Below are 15,661 nucleotides of genomic sequence, written 5' to 3' on the forward strand. Positions count from 1 at the left end.
TCTCTCTCTCTCTCTCTCTCTCTCTCTCTCCTTCCTCTGTTCCTTACATCTGCACCACTCTACTGGCACCCCACCTAACTCATATTTGTCACTTTCCTTCCATAATTCTGCTATTTGTGTAATATGTGTCTCTTGCCGTGCTTGACACCTAGTCCCCTCCTGCAAGTATGTCCACATCAACTCCAGTACCAAACAGAAATCAAGGAACGGAAATTAATAAATGAATATATCCACGAATTCTCCCCTTTGTGTCATTGCAGTTTTCTTCTGCATGCACAGAAATGCACTCACAAAAGTGTACCGTTATACTGTCCCCTGATCAAGTCTAAATGCACTCCTTTGCTGAACCGAATGGACAGTAACCACTTTCACAACTAGTGTCTCAACAGCCATTGTCTGCTAGCTAGTCCCTGAAACAGACAGACGCAGACATAGATACAGACACAGACACACGCGCATACATGCACACACACGCATACATGCACACACACACGCGCATACATGCACACGTACACACACATGCACACACGCGCACACATGCACATGTACACGCACGTACAAGCACACCTGCATACGTGCGCACACACATGCATGCACACACATGCATGCACACACATGCATGCACACACACGCACACATACACTTTTATATTTATCTCTTCAGCTCTCCACTGTGTTCTTTGATTCTTCTTGATCCCGTGGTTTACTGACTTGAGCAGATCAAAGGACGGTGCTACACTTAAAACTACTCACCCTCTTATATGTTGCTGGCCACGTATGGTAACAAATGTATTCTAGATGAGTAACTCAGAGGCTGAGATGGTTGATATAGAAGTCTTTATTTGTCAAGAGAAACAGACATTCTCTTGGAGACACTCTCAGTACAATCTCTAAACTCGGTGTATGCTTCAATGACACACAAACACAATAATAATACATTGATTTTATATGCATTTTAAACACAAAGAAATCAAGGAATGATTAGCTCCATTTCAATGGCACACAAAGATAATAATAACTGATTAACTACACTTTGAATAGTTATAATCTACTGAGGTTTAATATTTTGAGTGTGAACAAGTAACTTTGCAGAATTACATATTTGCAATGGGAGCATTTTGTTGCTGCCCAATCACCTTTGCTGGGACAAAGTAATTCATATGGATGGTCAAAAAGCTTCTGAAAATAGAGAACCTGGACGTCCAAAGTTGGTGTTGTGAGAGTTGACTCTCTTTGAGTACACAAATACGCCAATTATTCATAGACAGACAAACATGCCTGTTTGACATGCCACGTAACAAATAAGTCTAATCTGGAAGCTTCCTTCATCTCTGTCATACTGATGCAAAATAATTTTAACTTTCTGTTTTGATGTTGGCCAAATTGACGTGTTCAATTGTCTTAGTAGACAGCCTGTCTGTTTGCAAAGTTATCCTTTTAATTTCAATCTGATGACTGATTTCAATGTAGATTAGAAGAGATATTCTGAAGACTGGTTCTTTGTTTTGAATTAATGGCCGCTACTTCCACGTAATTTTAGAACCTCCAAATAATCCCTAACAAATACAATTCTTTAGGTATAATTACATTTTGCACATGAGAGGGAATTTTTACATTTGACTAATTCAAAGAGCAAAAATTGTTATATAACTTTAACTGAGAATATTTGTCTTAAAATAACGACAATCGAGTTCCTTTAAAAAGCCTGGAAATTGCAGACCGTTCACTGATATATGAGTGCAGATGATGCCATTCATATTCTTGATTTTGTGCTTTGATTGCCTAGAATAGCTTTATTTGGGATTTAAGGAGGCTTTCAGGCCATGGGGGAAAATAAATTAAATTCTAAGTGCCATTAGTGTCATATGATGGCTCAGACTATCATTAGCAACAAAAAGACCCATTGTTGACAAGCAAAAAACACTGGATGCATCTGCACAAAAATCTCCCTGTTTACCATTGATAATTCATGCTGCACAGAAAGGAAAAACTTACAATATGCTATACACATAACTGTGGCTAAATAAAATAGCATGTTATCGTGAACATCACTTTTTAATGATTTTTAATTTGATTATACATAAAAATACATATTTAAATCAGAAGGAAATAATTTGCAATGGAAGCAGAGCTTAGCAGACATGCACGAGGATTTATTTTAACCTTTAGATGCATAGAAGGACTTCCAGGTTGTAAGTAGCCCAAAGACTGCTTTCAAATTCGACATTCATATTTTCTTAGGATGCATTCATCATTCAAAGTGCATCCTTTATCATTTCTCATGCACTAGCTAAAATTTCAGTTCAAATAACATAATCAAAAAAGTTGTCGATAAAAATTACTTTTACCCGCTAGGTATTTGTATCATTTTTTAATTGGTTTTCATTCAAAGTTTAATTCAACCTCCAAACTTGCTGTCATGTCATGCATTTCAGTTGTAAGATGCTTATCCTTCTACTTTCAGTGACACGCTGAGATACTGTCTGATGTGGAAAACAGTGTGTGCAGTTTTGGTCTCCCAATTTGAGGAAGGACATTTTTGCTATTGAGGGAGTGCAGCGTAGGTTCACCAGGTTAATTCCCGGGATGGCGGGACTGACATATGATGAAAGAATGGATCGACTGGGCTTATATTCACTGGAACTTTGAAGGATCAGAGGGGATCTTATAGAAACATATAAAATTCTTAAGGGATTGGACAAGCTAGATGCAGGAAAATTGTTCCAGATGTTGGGGGAGTCTAGAACCAGGGGTCACAGTTTAAAAATAAGTGATAGGCCATTTAGAACTGAAATGAGGAAAAACGTCTTCACCCAGAGAATTGTGAATCTGTGGAATTCTCTGCCACAGAGGGCAATGGAGGCCAATTCATTGGATGTAGTCAAGAGAGTTAGATTTAGCTCTTGGGGCTAACGGAATCAAGTGATATGGGGAAAAAGCAGGAACAGGGTACTGATTCTGGATGATCAGCCATGATCATATTGAATGGCGCTGCTGGCTCGAAGGCCCAAATGATCTACACCTGTGTCTACTTTCTATGTTTCTATGATTCCTCTCGAGATTTCCTTTGAAAAATAATTTCACTTATAGCTGTTCCTGCATATGAGTCCTCCCCGGGTTACAGTGGGAGGGGAGGGATGGAGAGAGAGGGAAAGCAAGGGTTACTTGAAGTTAGAGTAGTCAATATTCATAAACTGGGGACAACCTGTATCAGCAACCCTAAAGCATCCCCTCCAACCAGTGTGCATCCAAGCACTTTTGTTTTTCTCTTTACATTCCCTTTGGTCCCCTTCATTTCTCAGACTCCATAGGGATCATTTTAACCTTGCTCTCCTGTCAAAGAACCCACTACATCAGGCATAAATCCTCCAGTGCTGAACTCGATGCAAAATCATGAGTGAGGTGTTAAGGTTCATGTCATTCCATCTCTTTGAATTTCTTTATGCTGACTTAGGTTAAAACGACTCATTACATTAAGTTGAATAATGGATAGGTTCAATGCCATATAATCAGATTTCTGGATGGTGCTTATGAATATTTTTCTTTTGAAATATAGGCCATTCAGCATCGCAGTTCAATGGCTAATCTGTATCATAACTCCACTGAGCCACAACATTCGTTTATACTCTTTGCTGAGCTAAAATGTCTCTCAGGTTTAAAATTGTTAATTGAAGAGTTTTTTGAAAGGAAAGAGTTCAATGCTTCTTTATGGTAAAATTCCCTGATTCTCCACTGAATGACCTAGATCTGATTTTAAGATTATGTCCTCTTAAACTCTACCACCCGTGGAGAAAAATATAATCCTTCAATTCCTTTCAGCATCTTAATAACCTCAATCAAGTAACACCCAAACTTCCACATTCAAGTCATAGCAAGCCTCAGTTATGCCATCTGACTCATTCTTTGATGCTGAGAACAAGTAATAATAAACTGGTCATTTTTTCAATCTAAATTTACTTGCTTATTTACCTGATGATTTTTTAAAAAAAATCATGATAGATTTTCACCACATGGCTGTTATACTGATGCACACAGATTGTGAGAATGTACTGATGATCATATTATACTGCATGGGTACAAATGCAGAGGGGTTATGCTGCAGGAGTTGTAATGCAGTGATCTGGATGAATGGTCTGGGGAAACTAGTTCAAACTCAACTCTGAGCTGTGCAACATCCAGCCAACAAGGACACCCACATCAGACCTTTATGGACCGTAGCTCTGCCTTCAACATTATAATCCCATCCATGAGTTATCTGCTAACACCTGGACCTAGAGGTCAGCATTCCTGTCAGCCACTGTGTTATGCTCAACTTCCTGACCCAGTGACCACAATTAGTGAGGATAGGTGATGGCACATCCTTCACAATAATTCTTAACACAGGTTCCCACAAGGATGCATTCTCAGCCCCCTGTTATATTCCATGTACACTCCTGACTCTGCGGCAAAATTGTGTTCCAGCTCTATCTACATGTTTGCAAAGGACACCACTATGGTGGGCCAGATTTTGAACAACGATGAGATGGAGTACAGAAAGGAGATGGAGAGCTGAGTGACATTGAGTCTGGGCGACAACCTCACCCTCGATGTTAGCAGGACAAAGGAGCTAGTTATTGACTTCAGGAAGTGAGGTGGGCTACATGCCCCAATCAGCAATAATGGCGCCAAAGTGGAATTGTTGGTGAGCTACAAGTTCCCAGGCATTAGATATTACCAGCAAATAAAGTGGCGCAGTGGCACAGCTGGTAGGACTACTGCCTCATAACGCTGGTGATGCGGATTTGATCCTAACCTCTGGAGTTGTCAGTTTGCATGTTCCCCCTGTGACCATATGGGTTCCACTGAACGCTCCGGTTTCTTCCCACATTTCGAGTTTGTGGGTTAATTGGCTCTGTAAAATTGCCCAAAATGTGTAGGGAGTGAATGAGAAAGTGCGATAACATAGAACTAATGTGAACGGGTGATTTAAATATAAAACTAAAACTTCTGTCCTGGACCAAACACATTGAAGCTGCAGCCAAAAAAATCACACCAATACCTCTACTTCCTCAGGAGACCAAGGAAATTTGGCATGTCCAATGACTTTTACCAACTTCTACAGATGCTCTATAGAAAGCAGACTATTGGGCTGCATCACAGCTTGGTTTAGGAAGAGCTCTGCCATAGACCACAAGAAATCGCAGAGAGTTGTGGACATAGCCCAGTTGATCACACAGATTAGACTCACCACCATAGATTCCATCAACACTTCACGCTGCCTCTGGAAAGCAGCCGACATAATCAAGGACCTTTCCCGCCATCTTGGTTATTCCTTCTTCTCTGGGTCTCATCAGGCTGAAGATACAGAAGTTTGAAAGCATGCACCACCAGACTCAGGAACAGCTTCTTCCTCACTGTTATTAGATTTTTCTGAATAATCCTTTCGTAAGCAAGGTTACAGCCCAGATTGCAGACACGAGGTAGCATGTTTCTCATACGACCTCAAGAGAAGGTGGTACTTTTTCTCTGGGACTGTTATGCTACAATGCTGAGAAGCTATATTCAGCACATTGGGGGGTATTTTGCTCTTGGCTCAGCATAAAGTTAACTTATGCTGAGCTGGAGGGTTTAAACTAGAGTGGCAGGGGGATGAGAACTAGAATTTGCAGTTAGAAGAAGTGATGGGTAGGTAGAGGCTACCCAGAGGCTACCAGAAGTGATGGGTAGGTAGAGGCTACCCAGAGGCTACCAGAAGTGATGGGTAGGTAGAGGCTACCCAGAGGCTACCAGAAGTGATGGGTAGGTAGAGGCTACCCAGAGGCTACCAGAAGTGATGGGTAGGTAGAGGCTACCCAGAGGAAGCTCAAGGAAAGACAGGCAGGGAGAGGTGAAGAAAGATGGTGAAACTGATGTGTTGAAGTGTGTTTATTTCGTTGCAAGGAATATCGTGGGCAAAGCAGATGGACTTCGAGCCTGGATCAGTGCTTGGAACTATGATGTGGCAGAAACTTGGTTGTAGAAGGACAGGGCTGGCAGCTTAACGTTCCAGGGTTTTGATGTTTCAGACATGATATGTATAGCAGACATATAGGAGAGACGGTCTATGGAATAAGATATATTTAACTAAGAAACATCTATGTGTTTGAGGTTGAACCTTTTATTTTAAAATAGTACATCTGAATAAGCATCGAGGCATGAAATCAACATCACTTGACTGCTCATGGTGAATTATTTTTTCATGGATAACTATTCATGATTAGCGAAAAGCAGGACATTTCATATAATACATTGAGTCAGTTCATTTGTTCAGTCAAAACAGTACAACTTGTTAACTGCCAATATATCAAAAGCAATGTAACAACAGAAGTCAGGCAAATTATTTATATAATGATTACTTGTTTTTAATTTTTTCTGTTATTACAATATTAGATTTTTCAAAAATACAGGGTATTAATTAATCTTAAGGGGCATTGCCAAGTGAACAGCTGCCTATTGATTTCAATGGAAAGGAATAATTGGACAAAATATAAAATAGACAGCTGATTTGCTACTGTCAGTTTTAAGCTGCCTTTCATGTTGGCTTACTATTCAATAAAGCATTGAGCATAATTAATTCACAAACTATATGGAGTTTTCATATTACTTAAAAACATTAATGAATAAGTAAAATAAAGGCCTTCTTGCTTTCTCTGTAATCACAGCAATTGTTCCAATGTAAAATATTATGTTTTGGTCATTCTTTACAACAACAGTGTGCAGTGACAATTCTAAATATTTCCTGGTACAGGTATCAACTAATCTGCAAATTGCTGGGAAAAGCTCGTTGATTTTTGAAAAATGTTTCCGCAGAATCTGGACGTCTCTTTCGTAATTGTCCATGAGAAGGCTGTGATGCCAATGCCTCGTGGAACCACTGGAGTTCATGTCATGGAGATACTTCTACAGTGCTGAGTCGAAAGGAGTTTGCAGGTTTGTGACTAGTAACAATGAGGAGCCGTGATACATTTCCACGTCAGGGTGCTGTATGATTTGGTGGGAGGCCATTTGGAGATGTTTGTGTTCACGTGTGATTGCCGCTCCTGCCATTCCAGGTAGTAGAGGTTGCACGTTTTAGTTGCGCTGTTGAAATCTTGGCGAGCGGTTGAAGTGATTCCGGTAGATGGCACACGTAGTATGGAATGCCTGTGACCTAGGCCGTGACTGTTTAACTCCATCGGTTTTGTTCTGGGTGGTATGAAGCTCCTTGCGTGTTGTTGGAGCTACGCTCACAATTAGCCATTTGTGAAAACAATTCATTTGCACTTCTGACTTTGTCTTTGGAATGTGTTAGAAGAGTCCTTCACCACAGAGTTCAGTCTCTGACTTGCACTTGTAACCATTGTGTTAATATGACTGCTCCAGTTAAATTTATGATGTACAATGTCTCTTGGGATGATAACATTGAAGTATTTGACAATGATAATGCCATTGACTGTCAAGAAAAATTGGACAGGACCTTATAGGCAATAGTTTGCCTTTAAAAATAAAATTTTAAATTAAAATTAAAGCTGAAAACCTGCCCAGCTAGATTACAATGCTCAAGTACAAAATTATCCAATTACAATGGTTGGTTTTAACATAGTGAAAATCTGTCTGTATCCCTTCATTAAGGGTTATTTAATATTATATGTTACAATGATATTAGACAAAATTTATAATGTCCATTGATACAGGTCTTGCTGGAAAGCTAACAGTATCTGATTGACACACTCATTGATATAAAGCGAGCCAGCAAATTTATTGAATTACGAGATACATCTTGAATAGTACAGTGCCCTCCATAATGTTTGGGCCAAAGACCCATCATTTAGTTATTTGCCTCTGTACTCCACAATTTGAGATTTGTAATAGAAAAAATCACATGTGGTTAAAGTGCACATTGTCAGATTTTATTAAAGGTCATTTCACCATGTAGAAATTACAGCAGTGTTTATACATAGACCCCCTCCTCATTGTTTGGAACAGAGCAATGTAATGTAAATCAAAGTCGTCATGTTTAGTATTTTGTTGCATATCCTTTGCTTGCAATAACTGTATGAAGTCTGCGATTCATGGACATCACCAGTTGCTGGGTGTCTTCTCTGGTGATGCTCTGCCAGGCCTGTATTGCAGCCATCTTTAGCTTATGCTTGCTATGGGGGCCAGTCCCCTTCAGTTTTCTCTTCAGCGTATAAAAGGCATGCTCAATTGGGTTCAGATCGGGTGATTGACTTAGCCACTCATGAATTGACCATTTTTTAGCTTTGAAAAAACGTTGTTGCTTTAGCAGTATGTTTGGGATCATTGTCGTGCTGTAGAATGAACCACCAGACAATGAGTTTTGAGGCATTTGTTTGAACTTGAGCAGATAGGATGTGTCTATACACTTCAGAATTCATTATGCTACTACCATCAGCAGTTGTATCATCAAGGAAGATAAGTGAGCCAGTACCCTCAGCAGCCATACATGCCCAGGCCATAACACCCCCACCACCATGTTTCACAGATGAGGTGGTATGCTTTGGACCTTGGGCAGTTCCTTCTCTCCTCCATGTTTTTCTCTTGCCATCACTCTGATATGTTAATCTTCGTCTCATCTCTCCACAAAACCTTTTCCCAGAACTGTGGTTGCTCTTTTAAGTACTTCTTGGCAAACTGTAACCTGGCCATCCTATTTTTGCAGCTAACCAGTGGTTTGCATCTTGTAGTGTACCTCTGTATTTCTGTTCATGAAGTCTTCTGTGGGTAGTGGTCATTGACAAATCCACACCAGACTCCTGAAGAGTGTTTCTGATCTGTCGAACAGGTGTTTGGGGATTTTTCTTTATTTTTGAGAGCATTCTTCTGTCATCAGCTGTGGAGGTCTTCGTTGGCCTGCCAGTCCCTTTGTGGTTCGTACGCTCACCTTCTTCTTAATGATGTTCCAAACAGTTGATTTTGGTAAGCCGAACGTTTGGCTGATGTCTCTAACAGCTTTACTCTTGTTTCTCAGTCTCATAATAGCTTCTTTGACTTTCATTGGCACAACTTTGGTCTTCATGTTGATAAACAGCAATAAAAGTTTCCAAAGGTGATGGAAAGACTGGAGGAAAGACTAGGTGCTGAGAGCTCTCTTATACCTGCATTAAGGAGGCATTTAAACACACCTGAGCAACTACAAACACCTGTGAAGCCTTGTGTCCCAAACATTATGGTGCCCTGAAATGGAGGGACTATGTATAAACACAGTTGTAATTTCTACATGGTGAAACTAAAATGTATAAAAATACCCTTTAATAAAACCTGACAATGTGCACTTCAACCACATGTGATTTTTTTTCTTTAACATATCTCAAATTGTGGAGTACAGAGGCAAATAAATAAATGATGGGTCTTTTCCCAAACATTATGGAGAGCACTGTATATTGTCAGAAATTGCTATTGCACTGCTCCAGCAAGTATCTTTTACAAATAACATCTTATCCTATATTTTTTCCCATATTTTTCTATATTTTTCAGGATTTACTGAATCTCCACCTTAGATGCTAATTGATCTCACCACAGATAATTAAGTGTGGCAACTAATAGTGTAGACATTTCCAATCAACCTTTCAGGCCCAGAAATTGAATAATACAAATTGTGTCATTTATTCGTTCAGATATTAAATTAATTAGAGACATTTTTATATTAAAAAATGTTATATCATAATTTATTATTATTTGTTCTGTCTCTTATTATTTCTCCCTTTTCCTATTTTTCCTTTCACCTCTGCGCCAAGTTTTCTGCATGGCAGCAGTTAGATAGAGCTCATAATGATAGTGGAGTCAGGGGGGGGGTATGGGGAGAGGGCAGGAACGGGGTACTGATTGTGAATGATCAGCCATGATCACTTTGAATGGCGGTGCTGGCTCAAAGGGCCGAATGGCCTACTCCTGCACCTATTGTCTATTGTAGCTATGCTGAAGAAGTAATACATTGGGTTGTAAAGTGTGTGAGAAATGCTGAGCTTATAAAGGGTACTTTTGTAAACGTGAATTTCTTTTTTTCTTTGGGTCTAATTTGGCTTTGAATTGTTCTGTTTCTCAATGATTCTTCCACTTCTATCCACAACACTTCAGGAGTTTTCCACATTTTGCGGGTTACAAAAAGAAACAATATATTGAGCTGGAGTGCAGAGGAATATTTAACAGTGCCACGCCCGAGCAAGTTCCAGACTGATATCTACCATTCATGATGTATAACAAAGCTTAAGCAATTTCATTATTTTTTTACCAAATACACATGAAACTTAGAAACTCGCAAAAGCATGATTTTGAAGGTGAAAAACCATTCATGATACTGCTTATATGCCAAATAGAAAAACAGTAATATGACAGCTCAGTGATGTTTTAACTATTTGCAACCAAAAGGGAGTAATGTAGAGTTGGAACATGATTACAACAGAAAAAAATTATCACAAGCAAGAAGTCGCTAGACTTTACGATACGATACGATACGATACGATAAAACTTTATTCATCCCCGGAGGGCTATTGGTCTGCCGACAGTCACAACACACAAGGTACACAAAAACTTGAAATTAAAAGTGAAAACAAACAAGAACAGCCAAGCGACTGTTGGCTGCCTGCCGTGTGCACAGCGCCTTCACCGGAACAAATGAATAAACAAACAAACAAACACAGACTTATCCCCTGGGCAGTGGATTCTAAACTAGAGTGCCTCCCCTCCCCCACACTGGGTCCCCCTTTGTTCTCCCACCGTCCCTCACAGCGGTTCCCCCACGCCAGGTCCCCATTGTTCTTCACGGCTGAAAACTGACTGTCGCAAGACAAAAGAATACAATATGTTTTTGCATTACATTGTTTACACCTACTTTATTGAATTCATACATGCTAACCAGATTTGTTCATCTATTTACCTTTCCTGACAGATTGATGGTGTGGGTACAGTAGAAAAGCAACAAGTGACAGGATGGGATGATGGAAATATTTCATATTATGTTATCTCAGTGTCAAACTGTGGTACATAGGTTCCCACTGAAAGATAAGGAAAAAAGCAGAAATGGCCCATCAAGCTGTGACGTCTTCAGGGGAGCAATAGGGAAAAAGGTCTCTTCTATTTTCAGCATATTTTGATGATTAGAAAAGGTGAGCAGACATTCAAAATCAAGACATTGAAATAAAGTAATTTCTAAAAAACATAAATTGGGCTTATATTGTTTATATTGTCACACATGTACTTCAATATTTTGTAAATACATATACATAACATGCAAAGAACAGAAGGAAAATTATGGTTTATATGTCATTTTTAACACATTTACTGAAATGGAAAACATTAAATATTGCTTTTATAGTGGATCCATACCATAATAAACTAAAGGGAAACAGCATATTTTTCTAATTAGTATTGAAAATTGACATTTTAGAAATGAATGTCTAACTCAGAATATATTGTATTATATTATTTTCCTTAAAGCTATAAGTTATTGGATTAGAAATATTGTAAAGTGATCACCACACATATTTTAATATTTTTTATTTTTTAACACTTTAAACAGCATGCTGTTTTAGTTATTATTTCCAATTTCTTCCAAGGATTGTTAAGAAAGCTATCCAATTTTAGTTCTGGTGTCACAGCATTTCATAAATTACAGGTAAGCATCCTTCTACAAATAATCAGAGAATGCCAGGCTATTGGCCCAGTTGTGGGAAAAGAAATATTAGCAAAACAGTGTCTGACTTGCCGGAGAAGTTGGATGTGACATTGTCTTCACGGTAAAGTCTATGGGACGAGCACCTGCTTTTAAAGTTCATTGCATGTAGTGGTTGACATCGGAAAATACACCAATGGTACATTGCATAGTTGAATCCAGCTACTAATCAATTGTTAAAAAGTAATGGGCTTTTCTGTATTGTGGACTAAAGACCTTTAGGGACTCAATGGAAAGTCTAAATTCCGTTGATTTTGAAGCCCTCACTGACACCAAAGAAATACTTCCACTGCAACCAAACTGACCTAATTTGAAGATGCTGCATTGAATAAAACAGTGACCAAATTCTGCTGGATGATTATTTGTATATTTAAATAACCAAATTTGTATTTTTATGATGGGAACTTATTAAATTAAATCACAATAAAATGTCTTGAAATAGTATTTGCAATCTCAGTAAAGACAACTGCATTATTTGTCATTTTGATATCTGCTTTGATGTATAAATTAATAAATTGGATGGGATATTTATGCTACTTTTTTGATTGTAATAAATTTGTGACGCTGCAGTGTAAAATACTTTTTGTTTGAGATAATCACTTTAGTTTTAATTTAGTGATTAAAATAATTGTTTCTAATTGGATTCAGAAGTTACTGCAAATTTATTTAAATATTTAAATGTATCATTATTGGTCTGTGAGATTCGCACATGTTTTCACTTCAACATCAACAAATTAAATCAGTTTGGTTATGCTGAAAATGTTTTTTGTTGCCTATGAACAAAGTTCATTACAAAGTTCCTTTATTTTGTATATGTGTACCGGCCACATATATAATGTTCATTATTTGCCAACACTCAATAAATATCCCTGCAGTCGGATTTGTACAGCCCATTAGCCACTGCCATTTGTAACAGTGAACACTGCTTCAGCTCTCCAAGATCACTTTAAAGAGACCAGCTTTACTTTCCCTGTCCCACCAATTCAGCTATTCAGACATGTCGTGTCTATCTTCGGTGTAAACCAGCATCTGCAGTTCCTTCCTACACATTCAGAACAATGGTCTTTCCCAGTCCCACCGATTCTACCATTCAGAACAATGTTATTTTCTAATACTGTAACTGGGTCAAAATCCTGCAATTCATTCACTATTGGAAGAAGGAGCCTTGTGAGTAACCTCCAGAAACAAGTAGAATGTGTAAGAAATATAAACATATTCCCATATCCCCAAAATGAAAAAAAGTAAATATCAATACTACTTTAAGATGGCTGAGATAGTTTTCCAAGTTTTTGATGATGGATTTCGATTGTAAAATAATTAGTTGCTTATACCCCTAACCATAAACAAGATAAAGTTGGGTTTCGATCAGAGGCTACTCATCATGGAAATGTAGCTGATGGTTTGAACAGGGATTTATATAATGCCTCTCATAACCCAAAGTAACTGCATACCTAGTGAAATACAAATGAAGTTTAGCTGCGTCAGGAAAAAGCCAAGGTATGCTAGCGTAGTACACTGGGACACCTCTTCAATTGTGCCTGAGAATGTAATGGAAAAAACACACATTCTAAAGCAGCGAATTGGATTTAAATAATCTGATTTAGCCTAATGTGCTGTGAGAATATTAATACATGCTATTCTTTATTTAATAATCCCTGGAGTACTTTGATTACTCATAGATGATTTATTTTGCATGTCATTGAAATATTTAATTCTGACTTGTGGTGTTTTGTGGTGACTAGTGGAATGCAAACAAAAAAATTGACTCATTGCGAGGGGAAACCAAATAAGTAGTAAATTTAAAGTTCAACTTATTTTATGTTGTTGCTCTGTTTCGCAAAAACATTTGAAGGCCTAAAAGAAAATAAATTGCAAATACAATTTTTGTTATCTTGCTTATTATCTCCTATAAATTGCACTTGCCATTTTTTTCATACTTAATTAATCGACTGCATAATGGATAATAATAATATTTATGATCATCACCTAAATATCTTGTGTTTCCTGTTGCAACTATTCATAACCGACCAAAGGCTCTGATATTGCTGGTTGGATGAACACAGATCCCACTAACCTGCCAAAACATAATTCAAATCTTCTGCAAATCTTAACAGCACCTAAACAGATGGAGAATTTATGATCTTGGAAAATATTCTGCTTGGGGAAGTAGGGAAATAGGTATTTGTGGAGACTTTAGAGTTAGGTATTCCTGAGGAAGTTAATTTATCTCATCGATGGCTGATATTACTGATTTAAAAAAAATCTAAATTTAAACCTGCAGTTTGAAACCGCTACCAGGAACAGCAAGCAATTTCCTTTATGGTTTTGCGTAGCTCCTGGCTTCTTAATGCATAGATGATGGGATCGACGACCGAATTGCAAATCACGAGAATCAGGAACATGTTGAAGTGAGAAGTGAAGCACAGACAAAAGGGGTTGTGAGGACAACTAATAATGAGCAGAAGGTGGAGAAAGAAGGGACTCCAGCAAACGAGAAAGAGTCCCAGCAATATTGTCAGCGTAATGGCTCCTTTCATGTTGGCAACTTGGTGAGCAGGTCTCTTCTTACGTTGCATCATAATCTTCTTCGTATGAGTTTGAGCAAGAATAAACATGTGGAGGTACAAGCCACCCATGATCATCAACATCGCAAAGAAGAAGGAAACGAGGCAGATAATGACCGCACCACTGTCCGAGTAGACAATGAAGATGATGCTCGAGGTGCTGCTGACTATCCAGATTCCAACAATGATGATGACAGCATTCCGGGTGGTCATAATGACATGATATCGTAAGGCATAAAATATAGTGATGTACCTGTCAGCTGCAATGGCAGCCAAGAAGGAGAGTGACGATACCATTGAGGTACAGATCATCAGATCTATTAGATTGTCTATGTGTTTAAGGGTGTGGTTCTGCACAGTCAAAGCTTCTTTCGCCATTAGAATGAGAACAATTGTTTCTATTGTATTACTCACACTGACCAACATATCTGACACAGCCAGGCAGCAGATGAAATAATGCATCGGAGAATGCAAATTCCGGTTCTTAATAATTGCCATGATCACCAGCATATTTTCCACAAAACTGAGAAGACCAAGTGTTAAGAAGATCTCCTCTGGAATATTGAATTGTTGACATTGCAAAGAGGACATATTGTAAGAATTGTTGGCATTCTTCGGCAACCAGTGAGACGAAAGGGCCTTTAACACAGTCCCATGTGGAGCTAAAGTTGTGGTATTCATATTCAGCAACGTTAAACAATAATGCAAAAACTTAATGTTGTCACTTTGAAGGAAAGATGGTTAAGGAGTTTTCAGCAATCAGTCTCTTGCCCGCTGAGAAGAAAGACTACCGACTGGAAAGTTTTGATACACTTGGAGTTAATTTTCAGAGTTACGGTCGTTAATATATCATTAATAAAGTTATGTATACCAAAGATATCAAAGAAATTACCCGTGCTTGAATGCTAGGAGCCTCTAGTGTTCATCAGCCCTTTGCAGAAAGTGACCATACCTTTTCTGCCACATCTAGTACAAGTTCTCGTTGCAGTGTTGTTTTCATATGCATTTGCTGCCGTAGCTCTCTCAGTTGATACATTTAAAAGTAACACTCCAGAGTTCTCTTTCTTCAGGACGAATTTCTTTTGGTTTCAGATTTACTTCCTTGATCTTCTTTGGAATTGGCTTCAAAAGAGATGCTGCCAGGTAAAGCAGACACGGAGTTGTGCTAAGCCCGTTTATTAAATCCTCTTGCAAGCCGAGGCATTTATAACCCAGCTCTTCCCTCTGAACATAACCGAGCAGCAGCCAATCAAATGGTCAGCCATTGCATGCTATTAACTGATTGATAGTTACAAAGGAATGGATAAATGGAAATTTTAACAAGGATCATCTATTTTCTTGATGTTTATCTGACTGCGAGGACAACCATGAAATTCTGATTACACAATGAAAGCAAATTGTTTCTTTTC

The 15,661-nt window shown here is 38.4% G+C and overlaps 1 protein-coding gene across 1 annotated transcript; it reads right to left on the bottom strand.

Annotated features, from left to right (window-relative positions):
* Window positions 1–13,979: 13,979 nt before the first annotated feature.
* mc1r (melanocortin 1 receptor) lies at window positions 13,980–14,933 on the bottom strand. Its single transcript, XM_078400850.1, has one exon. The coding sequence runs from the start codon at window positions 14,931–14,933 to the stop codon at window positions 13,980–13,982; it is 954 nt and encodes a 317-aa protein (XP_078256976.1).
* Window positions 14,934–15,661: the final 728 nt, after the last annotated feature.

Source organism: Rhinoraja longicauda, chromosome 6, assembly GCF_053455715.1.
Source record: "Rhinoraja longicauda isolate Sanriku21f chromosome 6, sRhiLon1.1, whole genome shotgun sequence".
Taxonomy (NCBI): domain Eukaryota; kingdom Metazoa; phylum Chordata; class Chondrichthyes; order Rajiformes; family Arhynchobatidae; genus Rhinoraja; species Rhinoraja longicauda.